This window comes from Leucopleurus acutus (genome assembly GCF_964270905.1).
Source record: "Leucopleurus acutus genome assembly, chromosome: 1".
Taxonomy (NCBI): domain Eukaryota; kingdom Metazoa; phylum Chordata; class Mammalia; order Artiodactyla; family Delphinidae; genus Leucopleurus; species Leucopleurus acutus.
Genome location: NC_139142.1, coordinates 128,332,737 through 128,351,194, shown reverse-complemented (window position 1 = coordinate 128,351,194; position 18,458 = coordinate 128,332,737). Strand labels below are relative to the sequence as shown.

The window sequence follows — 18,458 nt, the reverse complement described above, 5'->3', positions numbered from 1 at the left end:
TTCCTGTATAGGAATTAGAAAATAGTTAACGCAGGTTCTAGAAAGGGAATGTCATGGTTATCCTCCCATTTTAAATTTTATATAATGAACCAATCTTTAGGAATGGGTGAGCGTTCACTGAAGCCAAGTTGTAGTTTTCTCCGAGAATGGTAAGGTCTTTCCCCAAGCCATCAGGGCAATAATTTACATATTACAATCATAATAGCTCAAAAAGAAATTAGTCAAACAAGCTTCTATTGATTTCTTCAGTATAGAATACCCAAATACACACACATAGGATACCTTAAGAAAATCAACAGCTTTATTTTTCCTCAATATACATTTAGAAAATCAGTCTGAGAAAAGGTTTCATGAAATAGACCAGAGGACTATATATAAAGTCAGGAGTTCCAAATCAGCAAGACAAAGTGCACAGACGAAGCACTCTTCCCTGAGGGCCTCGGCAGCCTAGGACCGTCCCAGCAGAGGTGAGGCAAGCTCTTGGATGGTTTTTGAGTTCAGCTGGGGAGTCGTGCTGATCTTCAGGAGTTTGCTGCTGGCATACTTATTCTTGATGGCCTGCAGAAGTCATCTGTGATTAAGCACACATCAGGAGCACCACCGCCCCGCCACCCCCAAACTTACACCTTATTCCTAGTCTAATTTACAAGTATCAAAGGGCCAGACCCACAGTCTTCAAAGGGTATGATGATGCCAAATCACTGAAGCCAGCAAGTGCTCTAGGGCATGATGTGTTGTGCTTGACAATTTCCTGCCATGCCTAGTGGTGGATAAAACCCAGCTGGTAGCACAGGTGATGGTTTCAAGGTCCAAAGAGCAGGCTTTCTCTCATGAGCTCCCAGAGGGGTGGGAGGTGGGAGCTGTGTTTATCATACCTAAGTGCCATCAGGACATAACGGATTTGCCAGCACTGGGAGCAGTAACTGGCCATAAAAGTGAGTGGCAACTAGTGCTTAGATCCCAGATGATACTCTCAGGACTGAAAACATGACACTTCCACGGTGTGCTAAATAATGCTGAAACTACAAGGAAGCAAGCAAATCAGGCCGTGAGGACACTTGGTACGAATGCCTTGCTCTCTGTCAGACCCGTGGTGAGCTCTGATATTTGGCCTCGCACAAGCACAGGATAGCACCCCCTCTCCTCTGGTTTCTCCTCTCAGGTCGGCCACACAGAGACAGACTCCAAGCTCCCAGGATGCTTCCTGAATGGACTGCTTCACCATGCTGGCTGTTCAGGTGCCTCTCAGTCATTGTCCTAAAAGGTGCTGGACAAAGGCCCTGAATGATGTCACCCGAACACCCAAGCCTTCCACAGGGCCACTTAGGCTGGACTCCTGCATGCCGGCCAGCCTTCCCTGCTTGCTGTGCACCCTACCCAGGATGCCGGGTCAAGCATGGATAATACATTGAACAGCTGCTTGGGCCTGGACATAGCGAGCCTGTCTACCTTATTTTAAAGAAAGTCAGTTCTTGGGATTTGTGCGTATGCTCCATCCCCAGCTGTACTAGAAAAATATAAAGAGTTTGTGCTAAAACAGACTCTCACACATGCCAAAATATTTACATGAAAATGCAAACACACATACATCCTCTCATACCCCAAACCCATAATCCAGCGCTTTGAACAGCTTAGGAAAGAGTACTTACGATGAATTTCGTTAACTTTTCATTTACTTTCACTACATTTTTGGCCATGTGCTGCATGACTTCCAATACTTCGTTCTCTGTGTATCCAGTGTAATACTGCTGCTTTAAGTTCTGGAACACAATGCAAACAGAAGAAGCAAGATAAAGCCTCCACTTCTTTAGGAGAGCACATCTTACACATGCTGACATTACTTACGTAAAAGCCATAAAAAATATTCTTACCTGCTGGAAAGTCGGTCTCAGCCCCAACCACTACCATGGTACCAGCAAAGCAGCCAGTAAATGCAGGATGACTCTGGCTCAGAGCAGGACTAAATTAAGACGTTACATAGCTCTCAGCTAAATCAAATGGAGAGGGTCCCAAATAATGATGTTTTAAAGAAGGTTGTATATGTAAGTAGGGTACTTCAAGGAACAAAACTTTCATGCTTGCCTCTGTCACCACACTGAAAGGGGAAGGGAAGTGAGGCAGAGTATAAACAAACCCAACAAAGGGTTTACAGAGATCGGGGTCTAGCACATCTCAGTCCCCTCGTTAAAGCCCTGCCTGGCAGTGGCTGGTAGGGAGCTCGAGAGCACAGACATCTGTATTGTCGGTCAGGGAAAGGGGTTCAGGATTAAGAAATAAACTGGCCCGTAGGCAGCAATCTAAGCTACCAAACCCAGAAGAACGAAGACCTCCCAGCAGCACTCTCCTGTCGGGCCCTGTGTAGTTAAGCGCTAGAGAACACAGAGCACTCAGAGAAGCATCTACACCCAGCCTCGTGGCCCAGCCTCCCAGAGACCAAAATTCAAGCAAAAGGACAGCTGTTGATTGATAACATGACTGACTTTGTATGAAGATATGTAACCTGACTTTATTTCAGATTTGTGATAAAATTCTAAAAGCTAAAACACACCCCTTTCAAATGCATAATATAATTGGGAAAATAAACCACGATATAACCTTAATCCTAAAACAGTTTAAAGGAAAAAAGAACTAAGCAGGAGGGAATCCTGATGTAATGCACAACCCCTGGTATTTTGAAATCAATTGCCAGGAAACAGGGAGGCCTATAGTTAATAGGTTTAGGGCCAAGGAAGCACCTCTTAGAGTAATTTGCCTAAAATAAGCCATTGGTACCAAGAGCATGTGCCATAGATGTTACCAGTGGCCTTTTTGCCTTCAATTTTTATATCAAAAATTTTCAAATCTATGGAAAAACTGAAAGAATAAGATAATGAACATCTGTATATTCTTTGTGCAGATTCATCAGTTCTTAATATTTTGCCACTTTTTCTCTCCTCCTCTTTCTCTTTCTCACTCATGGGGTCTGCAACTCGCTTTCAAATGGTTCGGCAAAAGTTGTGTGAGATTTTTGAAGCCATCAAACATCTGGACCATTTGAAAGTGAGTTGCAGACGCCATAACACATCACTTCTAAATGTTTCTCCTAAAGCATCTCCTAAAAAGTATTTTCCTCCCTAGCTACAATACCTTTATCGCATAAGAAACATCAACAGTTCTATAATATCATCTAATATATAGTCAATATTCAAATTTCTGCAATTGTTGCAAAAATATCTTTTATAGATTTTTCTTTTTACATCCAGCATCCAATCAAGGTACAGACAGTACATTTGGTTGTTGTTGTCTTTAGTCTTTAAAACTCCCATTTTCTTGGCTTTAAATGACATTGATTTTTTTTGAAGGATCCAGGTCAGTTACTTTGAGAACGTCCCATTCTGGATTTGTCTGTGTTTCATGATGACTGGATTCATGTCCAACATTTTGGACATGAATCCTATTTAGGTGATAATGCATACTTCCTATTACACCAGAAGGCAGGTAAAGTCAGGTAGTCTCACCACTGGTGATACCAAGCTCAATCACTGGGTTAAGGTAGTAACCGCCAGACGTCTCCATCACAAAGGTACAGTTTTTCTTCAGAAATACTACACATCGGGCTTCCCTGGTGGCACAGTGGTTGAAGGTCCGCCTGCCGATGCAAGGGGACGTGGGTTCGTGCCCCGGTCCGGGAGGATGCCGCGGAGCGAATGGGCCCGTGAGCCATGGCCGCTGAGCCTGCGTGTCCAGAGCCTGTGCTCCGCAACGGGAGAGGCCACCAACAGTGAGAGGCCCGCGTACCACGAAAAATACTACACATCTGCGGGGTGATATTTTGAGAACAATGTGAATCTTGTTTGCCCAAGTTATTTTACTTAGTGCTATAAGCATCAATTGACGATCCTTGCTTGAATCAATTGTTACACTAGGGGTTTAAAAATGGTGGATTTCTATCTCTACCACTGTTTCTACTTTAATTAGCTGGCATTCTACTGATTTTTTTTTAAGTCCCTCCCTCCCTACCTTCCTTTCTTTTTTATCATTATGGGCTCATGCATTTTTTAATGCAGTATAATCTATTACTGTCACAATTCTTTTTAATGCTCAACTTTAGTCAGAAGGAGCCCTTTCAAGCCAGTTTCTATGTCCTTTTGATGTGACCCCATTGATCTCTGAGAATTTGCTTGCTACCTGTTACAAACTGATCTAGGCTCATCTTGTACTTCCCCTGCCACAGCCCTGAAATCAGCTATTTCTTGAAGGAGCCCTAGTTCCGAGTATGTCATGGCACTGAGTATGCAAGATGTGAGCACTAGGTATCTTCATTGCTACTGGGTTGTCATTGTTTCTGGGCCTTTCATTATGAATTTATTGATATTTCTAAAACAGACTTAATATTATAGGGTTTTCCTTTGTTTTTAATTGTTAACAATATTTTATCTTCTTACAGTGAAAATTTTAGTCCTTAATACACGAATCTTTGCTTTATCCTACAATAAAAATAGTTCCAGGATTATAATAACAGACCACTATTAACCTAGAAACAGATTAGTAAACCTCTTAAGTAAACTTTAAGTATGTTACCTTTTTTGGTCCTTTGTTTTAATTTCACATCCCACTAAAAATGCACAGTCGGAGTGCTGTGTTCAAAAGTTACGGGAATTAATTCTTCCCTCTGGTCTGTTACCACTTTGAATATATAGTGACATTGTTTTTGCTTAATTCCAGTTTCGGGTTTGCATAGAACATTCATATTGTTCAAAAGTCAAAAAAGTTACATTACACTGTATACAAGTTAATAAAAAATTACAACCAGAAGTTCTGCTCCTATCCTCAACCTTCTACCCTGATACCTACCCTGAGGTATCCATCTTCATTAGTTTCTGGTCTATTCTTCTTGTATTTTTTGAAAAATTAGCAAATACATAAGCACAGATACATAGCCTCTCTCTCTTACTCCCATTCTTTCTTACATAAAATGTAAACTCTACATACTGTGTAGAGGAAAAGGTCCACCACGATGCCCTGGCATTCTTACACGTATCCACCACATAGGCCACGCAGACAAAGGCCTGAACCACATTGATCTGTCCTGGCAAAGTGCTTTGTGATCCTCCTGGAACATGATGGGGTAGCAGGCGAGGGGGCCGCCTCCAAGCCGTCTCCCACTCACTTCCCTATCTCTTCTGGGTAGGAGGCTGTAATGAGACCACTCCTTATCACCTCCTGGGCTCTGCTGGGGTGTTTGCTCTGCTGCTTGTGGGCTACAGATACAGACTCTAAAACTGCTTAGTGGCAGTGCAGAATGGGCCCATCCACAGAAGCGATCCTCTGACTCGCACTGCAGCCAGTGGCCCCTTTTGTTTCACTGTTATCCTTTTTGGTGTGTGAAACAAGAACCCAGGCAGGAGCTGACATCCCTGGCTAATTTTATGAACCTCAGAGTGGCTCATTTCATCTTTACCGGGTAAACCAGGTCAGGCCTTGGCCCTGTTCTGTCTTATGTGCTTGACAACTTGCTTGTTTCACTTAACAAAATATCCCAGAAATCTTAGCGTATCAGTTCTTAGTGGCCTTCCTCATTCTTTACAACTCTGTAATATGTTTGCGTACCATGGTGTTGTCACCTAGGTTACGCCTGCATCATTCCAAGCAGCTCTTTTAAGCCTGTGGCCTTTTAGCAATTGCTTCAAGGATAGTGTGTGACAAATGCTAACGCCTTTTGTGTCTAGAGTCCCTAAAATACAGCTAATTAATTTCTTCTTAAATTCAACGCTTACCCATTTTCCGTGGCCTAGAACCTTCTGGGACAGGCAGGAAGCGGCTGCTGCCACCTTAGAAGGGTGATAATGCACCATGTCGTAGTCAATGAGAGTCAGTTCCATCAAGTATTTGGCTAAAGTGTGCTGTTCAACATCAACCTATGAAAGAACAGATGGTAAGAAGCATGGCTGTTATGACTCTCTTGCAAAATTCTGGGTGAAGATCTAGAAACTCTAAAAAAAAAAAAGATCTAGGAACTCAAATCCACTTCACTCACTTTTCCTTCCCAGGCACTGCTCTATTCCACAGTATGTTACAAACACAGAACATGAAGTCTTTTAAGAACTGATAAGTTCCCATATCTCTTCCCTCTTGCATGTAGAGATATGGGAACATATGTATATGTATATGTATAACTGATTCACTTTGTTATAAAGCAGAAACTAACACACCATTGTAAAGCAATTATGCTCCAATTAAGATGTAAAAAAAAAAAAAAAAAAAAAAAAAGCCACGTGAAGAGAAAGAGACACATGAGGAGAAGACCATGTGAAAAGGCCCAGGGCCAGCTACAAGCCAAAGAAAGAGGCCTAGAACGGATCCTTCTTTCACAGCCCTCAAAAGGAACCAGCACTGCCAAGACCTTGGTTTCAGATTTTAGCCTCCAGAACTGAGAAACAATACATTTCTATTGTAAGCCACCCAGTTTGGGGTACTGTGTTATGGCAGCCCTCAGAAACGAATTCATATGTCAATGTTCAGCCCCTTAACTCTCTTCCCTTAAGAAATAGAGCTCAACTATTTACAATTACCAAGACATGGAAACAACCTAAATGTCCATCAACAGATGAATGGATAAAGAAGATGTGGTACATATATACAATGGAATATTACTCGGCCATTTAAAAAGAATGAAATTTGCAGCTACATGGATGGACCTAGATATTATCATACTAAGCAAAGTAAGTCAGAAAGACAAATAACATATGATACCACTTATATGTGGAATCTAAAACGTGACACAAATGAACTTATCTATAAAACAGAAACAGACTCACAGACATAGAGTAGAGACTTGTGGTTGCCAAGGGGGAGGGGGAGGGGGGAGGGAAGTATTGGGAGTTTGAGACTAGCAGATGCAAATTATTACATGTAGAATGATAAACAACAAGGTCCTACTGTATAGCACAGGGAACTATATTCAATATCCTGTAATAAATCATCATGGAAAAGAATATGAAGAAGAATATATATATGTATGTATAACTGAGTCACTTTGCTGTACACCAGAAACTAATACACTGTAAATCAACTACACTTCAATTTTTAAAAATAATAAAAAAAAGAAATAGGGCTCAAAAAAAAAAGTCACTTTGCTGTACTTTGTATTTAACACAACACTGTAACTGTACTTTAATAAAAAATTAAAAAAAAAAAGAACTAATAAGTGTTAGGACTTATCTAAAAGATGCATCCTATAAATTCATGAGTTTTCCTTTAATTGAGTCAGTGTTTCTGGGACGAGACAACAAACAGCAAAATAAAGTCTCCTACGGAATTGGAGGCACTTACCTCTCCAGCTTTTGATGCCCGCCTTAAGAAATGTAGTGGTAAAGGTCGACCCAACTCAAATTTCAGTTCTTTCAAAATTAGAGTTTCCATTTCTCGAATCTGAGAACTGGTGTAAGCATTGTCTGTGATGTAAACGAAGTCTTCAATATTTGGAGAAAACATCTCCTCATACTTGGAAGCCAAGAGCAGAGCTGTAATCCCAACCAGTTGAAGCTTCTTACGAGAGACTGGCTGAACCTAATTGAAGAAGAGTGTGTCAAAAGTCTTAACTAACAAGAGGATGGGGGCTCTGGGTGGAAGAAAGTAAGAGGAAACCAAGTCCTGAAGAAGAGCACGTTGTCTCTGCTCACACTCCTCTTAAGGGCACAGGAAGCTGAGTGTTGATCACAGGCACCACCATGGCTCGCAGGAGCTGTCTATCATGGAGTGCTTGCTATGTGCCAGGCACAGTGCTAAGATTCAAACAATCATCTCATCGAATCCTCACAAAAAACCTAGGAAGTACATATTTTTTACCCCACTTAGAAATAGATGGACTGAGAAAAGATGCATACATCAGCCCAAGATCAGTCAATTGCTGACTGACAACCAAGCTCCCAGGCACTGCTCCACCGCCATCATCCTGGCTTGAGTGTCTGGGGAAGCCCCAATATGGCACTCAGCATGGTCTGAATCAGGATGAGGCCAAGCAAAAAAGCAGGAATTTAATGGATGACTAGGGCTGAGGAAGTGCCTTAAGTGTCTCCTTAATCCTCACCAAAAGTACACTCATTATTCAGCCTGAAGAACCTTCCAAAGATGCTTCAGGGTCAGAGAAAATCTCAGCCTAGAGGATAAGTGTTTCCCTTAACTTTCTTTTCTTTTTAAACTAGGAATTTGTGTTTTTTTGCTTCAACTCTCAATATTGAAAATCTACCAAAAATATAACAGTGCTTTCGTATCCAGTGAGGACTGTATAATAAAAACCACTGACTCGGGCTTCCCTGGTGGCACGGTGGTTGAGAGTCCGCCTGCCGATGCAGGGGACACGGGTTCGTGCCCCGGTCCGGGAACATCCCACATGCCGCGGAGCGGCTGGGCCTGTGAGCCACGGCTGCTGAGCCTGCGCATCCGGAGCCTGTGCTCCGCAACAGGAGAGGCCACAGTAGTGAAAGGCCCGCGTACCGCAAAGACAAAACAAAACAAAACAAAAAACTAATGACTCTATGATTACTTAGCATTTTGCAGTATCTCAGGGTCAGTCTTATCAACACAATTATTACTGTATGGTTTGGGCTTGACCTACACCTGTATTATAAATGTTGACTTTAAATAAATAAAGCCTTATCTGAAGGGCTACCCATTTGGTAGACAACGCACCAGTGGTTAATGTCTGGCATTTCTTCTAACTGCTCAGTGTTCTTACATTACCAGTTGAGAAATATTTTGATGATCACTACGCTTCTCGGCTTAATTTCTTACCTCCCTCTTTACTTTAGACCTCACACTGAGTACACTCCCCACACATACCTCCAACCCCTTGTAAAAAGTCTGCCTCCTGCCTCTTCTACACCGATTCAATGCCACAGCCGGCTGGAAACTGTTAAGTCCTCTAGCCAAACTCTCATTTTTCAGATGAGGAAGCTTAACACCAAAGAATACTGAACTATGGAAACTGTGCAAGTGGGCCTGGAGAACCAGCCTCCAAAGGCACCACAGGCTTCAGATGGTCTTTCAGACCATCTGATGGTTTATCTCCTCCGATGAATGACTGCGGCAAGGCAGCATCTCCCCTAAGCACTTTTCAGCAGGCTGACCTAACAGAAATGCCCGGCATTGGTCAGCATCACCAGAGGTTTGACACACTTGGACTACTTCCTTTTCTAGCACTTGAAGTTCTTTGGCATCTAATTGGCTTTTGGTTTTTTCTTCAGAGGCACCACACCTTGGCAGTGCATAAATGCAAAGTTCACTGAGCTGCACGAAGTCCCTTACCTGTAAAAATCGGTCCATGATGGCGACGCACATGTACAGAGTTTCCTGCAGCAGCCTAAACTTGGAGTGGACTTGCACCAGCCAATCCACCAGGATGGCACGCATGCGTCCGTTTATATCTCTTCCATCTAAAAAATGTGGATTTATGGATTGTAGAACCTGTAGGTGGAGTTAAAAGTTTAAAAAGCTGACCTCGATAAACAATAAGGTCCTACTGTAGCACAAGGAACTATATTCAATATCCTGTGATAAACCATAATGTAAAAGAATATCAAAAAGAATACATATATCTATAACTGAGTCACTTTGCTATACAGCAGTAATTAACACAACATTGTAATTCAACTATACTTCAATGAAAAATAAATTTTAGGGACTTCCCTGGCGGCGCAGTGGCTAAGAATCCACCTCCCAGTGCATGGGACACAGGTTTGAGCCCTGGTCCAGGAAGATCCCACATGCCGCGGAGCAACTAAGCCCGTGAGCCACAACTACTGAGCCTGTGCTCTAGAGCCCGCGAGCCACAACTACTGAGCCCGCGTGCCACAACTACTGAAGCCCGCACACCTAGAGCCCATGCTCTGCAACAAGAGAAGCCACTGCAATGAGAAGCCCGCGCACTGCAACGAAGAGTAGCCCCCGCTTGCTGCAACTAGAGAAAGCCCGTGCACAGCAGGCCCAAGGCAGCCAAAAATTAATTAATTAATTAAATAAAATAAATTAAAAAAAATAAGTTAAGAAAAAAAGCTGACCTCATTTCCTTCCCAGCTATGTGGTAAATTCCACACTGCTGTACAACCAAAACACAAAGGCCCACTCACCTCAAGCTGCCTTAGATACTGATAGATATCCTTAACATAGTCGCTGCAGAGCTGAGGGTTCTCCCAGTCTTCAGTATCAATATCCTCAATTTTGCAGAGCAAGGCATCAGAGAAAGCTTGGCAGAGGTTCTCTTCCTTCATGGGGATATCCACAGGTGTGGGAGAGGGACCCTACACCCACAAATGAAAGTGTATGTATCACTACCTTGGGAGTAGCCTTGATCACAAATACAAGCAAGGCCAACTGGTTTAAAAGTATCATATGCATTTTTATAAATGATAAAGCCAAAACAAATACATTTCAGAGTAAGAGGTGAATAATTCAAGATGTAGGGGATGAAGTTTTTGGAGATATACTCCCCTGTTTAAAAACACTCTAGGGGGTGGGAGGGAGGGAGATGCAAGAGGGAGGAGATATGGGGATATATGTATATGTATAACTAATTCACTTTGTTATAAAGCAGAAACTAACACACCATTGTAAAGCAATTATACTCCAATAAAAATGTTAAAAAAAACACTCTAGGGGACTTCCCTGGTGGCACAGTGGTTAAGACTCCACGCTCCCAGTGCAGGGGGCCCGGGTTTGCTTCTCTCCAGCCTCCTGGCCAGGTCTCCCTCACCTCAAGCAGTCTCCCTCTTCCCAGAAGCCTCTTGTCCCTGCATCCACATGGATAATTCCCTCACCTTCTTCAAGTTTTGCTTAAGTGTTATCTTCTCAATTAGGTCTGTCCTATTTAAAATTACCATCTGCCTTCTATTCCCCCCACACATATGTTTCATCTCTTTTACTGTGTTTTTCCCCAAAGAATCGATAACCTCCTAATATACTATAGAGTTTATTTATATATGATGTGTATTATTTTCTATCTACCTCTACCAGAATGTAAGCTTTATAATCTTACATTTATTCAAACTGATTTTGTCCACTAAGGTATCTCAAATACCTATGTCATCCCTGACACAGCAAATATCTACTGAGTGAAAGAAAGTTAGACACCTGGGTTCAGAGATTCCTAGAGCTGATAGTTCACTTTAGCAGTAGCCCCTTGTGCAAGTGTAATGTTTTCTTCTCATGAATCAATTTATTCTAAATTGAGAAATGGGCAACACAAAAGCAGGAAAGCACGTTCCAGCCTATGAATAAAACAGAAGGAGGAAGCAAAGACTGAGCAAGTATACACCCAGTATTTTATTTTCTTATGCTGACTGGGTGATTATTTATAAAAATCACACAAATTAAAATTTTATGAAGTTTAAACAAGCATTTAGTAATGAAGCATAAACAATTACTTTTTTAAAGAATAAGAGGTACTTCTCAAAGTATAGCCTAGGACTGCAAGGCTATAAGAATATGTATTAAAGTAATAAAATACAAAAGGAAAGAGAAGGCAGTATAATAAACAATTTTAATTTACATTAAAGCTCAATGATTATAGTTTCCAGTCTTAGAGAAGAAGAAAACAGTAACTATATATAGATAGATAGATAGCAATTCAAAACATGCCCTTCCCTCTTAAACCAAAGGTCTTAAACTGAGGAAGGGCTAGGTGAGCAAGAGGTATACAGGTATACGTCATCTACTCAAGAATTGAAGAACTGTTAGAAGGAATAAGAAGAGCTACCTGGGGTACCAGGGAGAAACCTAGCGAGGTTACCAGAGACGGTAGGACCTCAAGGAAAATGAGTAGGCAAAGGTACACAAGCACAAAATCCCAGGGGAAGCCAAGAAATAAAGGCAAGTCTGGGGGCTTCCCTGGTGGCGCAGTGGTTGACAATCTGCCTGCCAATGCAGGGGACACAGGTTCGAGCCCTGGTCTGGGAAGATCCCACATGCCGCGGAGCAACTGGGCCCGTGGGCCACAACTACTGAGCCTGCGCGTCTGGAGCCTCTGCTCCGCAACAAGAGTGATAGTGAGGCCCGCGCACTGCGATGAAGAGTGGCCCCCACTTGCCACAACTAGAGAAAGCCCTTGCACAGAAACGAAGACCCAACACAGCCAAAATAAATTAATTAATTAATAAACTCCTACCCCCAACAACAACAACAACAAAAAAGTGACATCTTTAAAAAAAAAGGCAAGTCTGGGAACTGCATGTTGAGTTGGGACGGCAGAAGGTAGTGCGTGAGGTGACAGAAATGGGCTGGGAAGGTGAGCACAACTTAGCTAAGGAGTTTAGATTTTATTTGAATGTAAGTGACCCCACTGAAGAAACTGAGCAAGAGTAATTAGAATCAGATGTGCATTTTAATAAGCCCATGTAGCTTCAGTTTAAGGTTACCTTTTTTAAGAATAAGCATCATCACTCTCCCCAGGAAGGGCAATCAGTACCAGAAAGCCTAAGAAGGCAGAGGTTATCTTCATGTGCTTCAGACTGCCTTAGCAGCTTGAAATGTTTACCTGTGTCTATGCAGAAGTATATCTGAGTTTAGCCATATCTAAGGCCACCAGGATGAGACAAGGATAATTGCTCTGGGCCTTAATTTAGAATTTATTGAAAGCATTCCTTTTGGACTCCAACATAATCTAATCATTCTGAAATCCTTTCTAAGATCCTGCTTCCCTGTACAGATTATAGCCTAAACCCTGTGGGCCAACTGTGCAATCCTGTCCAGAGTCTGCTGCATGCAAAGGTAAAAAAACGCATCAGCTAGTTACCCATTACAAAAGTGGTTCTAGAACAAAAAACCTTCAAATTAGATTAATGAATGAGCCCTGTGGGTTGTCAGAGACAACTGAAAAGTAGTAATAAAAACAATAAAGCTGTCAGATTTTGCTGAACTTGAGAACCTGCTCTTTGGTAAAGGATGGGTAGACTGTGAGTAAAGGCTACTGAAGTTCTCCTAGCACCAACATTTAATGAGTCGGGTCTGTTAAGAGAACGGATTAATATGAATATGCAAATATATAGGTATTTACACAAGTTTTGGTAAAACCCCAAATTCCTTTATTTACTAAATTTATAATAGATAAACAATGTCAATTAAGTGCAATAAGGAAGGACTCCAAGAAAAACTGTTGATTCCAAACAGACAGTTCATGATTTATAGCAATGACTGTGTACACGTGTGTACAAAAGCATACTCAGTTGTGGAAAGGCAAAATCAGTTACCATGATTAGCTTTAGGGAATGCAGTGGAGTGGAATTTTGGGGGTAGGGAGAATAATTAAAATGAACTGACCCTTTATTCTATGTACTCTACTTCTGTATTGTCTTGCTTATTTATGCATGTTTCTTGTGTAATTAAAAATAAAAGGCACCCTATTTTTTTTAAATATGAATAATTGTGCTCATTTTCTTTTATATATAGTTTTTGTTTTAGGGAAAGTTAGCCCATAAAAGATTCTTATAGTTGAATAATGACTATCACCAAATTTAGTGTTTCAATCAAATCTGTAAATCTAAAACCTCATCAGAATTTCTAGCTGCCACTCCCCAGTACATCTCCTAAGCTTGCATCTACCTCTGCTACAGGGTATTATAGTGCATGCTTTCACTCTGACATTCTCGACTTGACTGGGAGCTTCCTGGGGACAGTCAGTGGTTCACTCACCTTGTTTCCCCAGTACCCACCAAACAAGAGGCTAGTAAAAAGCCTTCTTCCTTCCTTCAAACTACTCAGTCTGCCAAAGCCTCATGAGTCAGCAAAAAACAGTTTTCTCCAAAAATTGCATGATAATAAGCTTCTGCAAATACCTGTGAATGGCTGGAGTCCTCTCCTTCAGATATTGCTGGCCCATTTCCAAATGCATTTCCCATTGGCTGTCTCTCTGTTACCTCAACAGGTCTAAATCCAAATGAGACACCTTCCCCAAAGCTACCTCAATCTCCTGAATTTCCTATATTTTATTAATTTATTCCATAAATGGTTCCTTAAATACTCAAGTGCTTAAGCTTCTCACTCCTCCACTCCAAGCAACATAGCCAAAGAATTCCTTCTGAATACAAGATGATGTGTCTGAAAGGAGTTCTGGTACATCCCAACACATTTGAGGTTGTTTCTTAGCACCCGTATAGATACTGGTATGTGGATGTCCACTTAGGGGAGATATGGGCTCGTTCAAGACACCCATCAGCCCTTGCTTAGAAAACTGCAGTACCACCTAATTAACGTCCCTTCCATGGCCACCCTACACTGCTTTCATCAGGTCTCTCCTCCTCAAAACATTCCACAGGTTCCTCACTGCCTAATGGGATAAAATCCAAATTCCAAGGCCTTCAAATCCAGCTGCAACCTTCTTCCCAACTTTTTTCCTGTTTCCTCACACAAACCATCTGACCCAATTTAGACTTGCTGACTCTTTGCCCCAAAGGACATAATTTATAGGCCTATTCCCTTTTTGGTGCCTTGATTCCTATTGCTGCTTTGTTCCCCTAAAAGGTGCCCCTTCCTATCAGCTTCTTCCTATCCTTAAAAATCCCACTTATTCCAGGAAGTTTCCCCAGACCACTCCATCCCTCAAGATTCTCTCCCTCCTTTAGATGCACCCTGCATTCAGTCATCCATTGCCCATGGGCACCTAGCAGCATGCCCTCGGATTATATATCTAATTTTCAGGTACAGATGCCCCTTCTGGATAAGTCTCCTCAAGGCAAGATGTCTCTTTATCAGCCTTAACACAATTGGATGTGTATAGTAAGTACTCACCTGTTTCTCGAACATATTCAATGTTTTTAATTTCAAACATACAATAATATATAAATATTTTGAGCTAGAAAGTGTGAAGTGGTCATTGTTGTATTCTCAGCACCTACAACAGTGCTTGCTTCATTGTAATTATATGAATGTGTGTAATCTATGAATGAGAGCATGCATGAACTAGAACATGGTGGAAGATGAACAGGCCAGTGGGTCCATTAGCATTCTAACTTCAGTTGAGCTACCCAGTCACGGAGACTACAATCTATCAACAAAGAATTTTGGCATTACTTTGTTCTTCCATGAGTGAAGGTCTCAGAATTGTAAGCTTCCACCATCTTCATGGACAAGTTCATTCTTATAGTGAGTTATTTTAATAAAACCTACCAAATTTTCCTCTGAGATCACTAAATTTATTTGGGTATTAAGGTAGTTAACTTTGTTATTCAAGGTCATAATATTATATTAAGGTACCATCACTGAAAAGATGTGTATGTTCATTTTCTACACTGTTGTTTTAAAGTAGAGCTCTAGCTATCACTGTTCTTCAAAAGTTGCACTGACAGTAAATGTACCCTTATATCCTAGCCCCAAACAGCCTACTTCGTTAAGTATGTTTGTAAATTCAGAACTTCCTACCTTTGGAGCCAACACTTCCATCTGCACTGGTTTCACAGAAGCAGTAGGTTTCAGGTGCTTGTTGACATTTGTTGTTTTGGTGGGTGGAACAGGTACTTTAGTGTTCTGAGCTTTCTAAAAGGGAAAAGAAATGTGAATAGGGCAAGAGGGCCAGTGTTGCCCCTCAGTGCTCTACAGAATCAGCCTAGGGTGTGCAGGTACAGTTCTCACAGTTGTTACCTTAGTTACTTGTGTGGCTCTGATTGTAACTCGATTTCCAATTTCTTCTAAAACTGCCCGCCTGATAGTCACATGGCTTTTAGGTTTAGAATTAACTCCCGTGTCAGTATTCTCCAAATCAGTGGACACCTAAAAAAAAGGAAAAAAATTACTGAAGAGTTGAGATCATTTACAATACTTTGCTAGTGTCAGAATTGATTCAGGAAAGGTGAATATGCTGAGATCTATCTGCGAGAGGGAAAAGGTACATTTTAGGAAGTCTAAAAATGCTATTTGTGATTTATAACATCACTCTAAATTAGGCAAATCACTCCACCTTATCTATTTTTAAAAAATCCCACTAAGAGCTTCACAGATAAGTGATCATTTCTCATATGGTACCCACATCATTAGTCAGAGATCCCTGGATATTAATGGCATCTATTTAAAAAATTTCCTTGACAGAGAAGAGTAACAAGTGCAATTAAGACACAATAGTAAAAAGCTGTTTTGGGCTTCCCAGGTGGCGCAGTGGTTAAGAATCCGCCTGCCAATGCAGGGGACACGGGTCCGAGCCCTGGTCCGGGAAGATCCCACATGCCGCGGAGCAACTACGCCCATGCGCCACAACTACCGAGCCTGCGCTCTAGAGCCCGCGGAGCACAACTACTGAAGCCTGCGCGCCTAGAGCCCGTGCTCCACAACAAGAGAAGCCACCGCAACGAGAAGCCTGCGCACCGCAATGAAGAGCAGCCCCCGCTCGGCACAACTAGAGAAATGCCGCGCACAGCAACGAAGACCCAACGCAGCCAAAAATAAATAAACTAAATAAAAAAATTTTTTTTTAAAGTGTGGTTTCTGCTTTAAAAAAAAAAAAAGCTGTTTAAAAACCAGATGTTTAAAACCTAAACTAGCTTTGATTCTTATGCCATGCTAGAAATAAGAAGTACTCAGGTAGACAAGATCTTTAGAGATACAGCTTTTTAGCCATGAGGGTGCCATAGCATGTACTCTCTATTTTATTAGGGATATTTAGAAAGAAAATAGTTTTCGTGGGTAAAATAGTTTTATCTCAAATTGAAAGTTTGAATTGTATGAAATAAAAATTGTTAGTTGGGCTTCCCTGGTGGCGCAGTGGTTGAGAGTCCGCCTGCCGATGCAGGGGACACCGGGTTGGTGCCCAGGTCCAGGAAGATCCCACATGCCGCGGAGCGGCTGGGCCCGTGAGCCATGGCCGCTGAGCCTGCACGTCTGGAACCTGTGCTCCGCCATGGGAGAGGCCATGGCAGTGAGAGGCCCACATACCCAAAAAAATAAAAAATTGTTAGTTGACGTTAACCTGCTTTAGACAGAATGTCCTTAGAAACAAAACTTGTTAGTAAAAACAATTCACACAAAAGAGTTTATTTGATTATATGTGATAAACATTTCATGAGAAAAAAAAACAGCATGTACTATCCCTGAAAATTGGGGGGGGTCTTAATCTTAAAATATTTCCCAACAGGGGGTTTGAATGGACCTACCAGGATAGACAGAGGGGCAGGGAAAAACTCAAGCCTTACCTGAATAGACAGAATTTGACTATGAAAGCACCCGATGGGATAGATTAGACAAAAATTACTTATCAATTTGACTCAGATTCATAAAAGGGTTACAATTAAATACCGAGTGTAATCCACTTATTATTATTAGGATTCTCAAAAGTCACACTGTTCAATTTTTCCAGCAGTTCCTGAGATGTTTAAAAAGTGTTTCAAAGTTCAATTCTTATGGGTTGAAGCCTGGTAATCTAAATTAAGCCATCTGGAAGGGGAAATCCCCAGCTTTTAACAACCCTACAGCCAGGAGAATGGAGCTCAGGTGTGTCAGTGCCCTCTATTTTTCAGCAAAGAAAAAAGTAGATCCAGGTACAATTCAAACCCACAGAAAAAAATCCAAAATACCATTAACACTTCGTTTTTTGTAAAGACAAAATAAATGAATTTGGACCCTTCTCTCAGTCTGCCATATTGCTCCAAATTATATGCAAAATCTCTATTGCACTTGAGTAAAGAAATTACTTTTTTAAAGGGACAAACGCAGACATTAGTGAACTTAGCCTTGTAACACTTCGTGTGCAGAAATAAATAGGAAACTAATAAAAGAGAAATGTGAAAACACCTGAAAAACAACCACAGCTGTTGCTTGATCAAACATGAGAACACTTCACAGACTGCGGAATTTCTTCAGTCCATCTCCCTACCCTCACCACGGATCCCTTAGCTGGCAAGGAGTTTGAGAAGAGAGGAAGGAAACCCCAAGAAGCTGTAACTCTCTAACAACAAAGCGCCCTCGCGGATCGCTCGCCGCGTCCTAGGCCCAGTGCTCCGGGGGCTCACTTGACAACTGCCACCCCCGAGGCGCTTTCCCACACTTCCCCCACCCCAGCGCAGGGACGGCCAGGCCAGGAGCCGGGACCCGGAGGAGCGGAAGCGAGGCGGGGAGAAGCCGGCCGGAGCGGAGAGGACAGGCCGCAGGGCCCGGGCCGCCCGCAAGAAGGGGAAAGCGGCGCAGGTTGGGACGAAGAAGCTCGGAGCGGAGGAGAGAGAGAAGCGAGGCGGCCGAGGGCGCTGCGCGGCCGGGGCCCAGGCCTGCGCCGGGGGTCGCCGGCCCACTCACCGTCGGGCGTCGGAGCAGCGCCATGAGGGACGGGACAGGCAAGAGTGGCAGCCCGGCCCAGGGAGGGACGCGGACTGGAAACAGAGAGCACTAGCTTCCCCGGCGCCGTTAGGACTGCCCTCCGAGCCCGCACCGCTGGGAATCTTCGTGAAGTCGCCGAGTTCCAGGATTCAAATACCGCGCCGCTCGCGCCCCCATTGGGCGGCCCTACGTAC

General features: G+C 42.5%; 1 protein-coding gene across 1 annotated transcript; it reads right to left on the bottom strand.

Annotated features, from left to right (window-relative positions):
• Positions 1–447: 447 nt before the first annotated feature.
• Positions 448–18,267, bottom strand: CCNB2 (cyclin B2; the record flags this gene model as incomplete). Its single annotated transcript, XM_082847736.1, has 9 exons — positions 448–558; positions 1,650–1,760; positions 5,757–5,897; positions 7,312–7,548; positions 9,286–9,444; positions 10,107–10,277; positions 15,388–15,501; positions 15,607–15,735; positions 18,244–18,267. 9 exons carry the CDS (start codon positions 18,265–18,267, stop codon positions 448–450), a joined length of 1,197 nt encoding a protein of 398 aa, XP_082703862.1.
• Between the last annotated feature and the right edge of the window lie 191 nt (positions 18,268–18,458).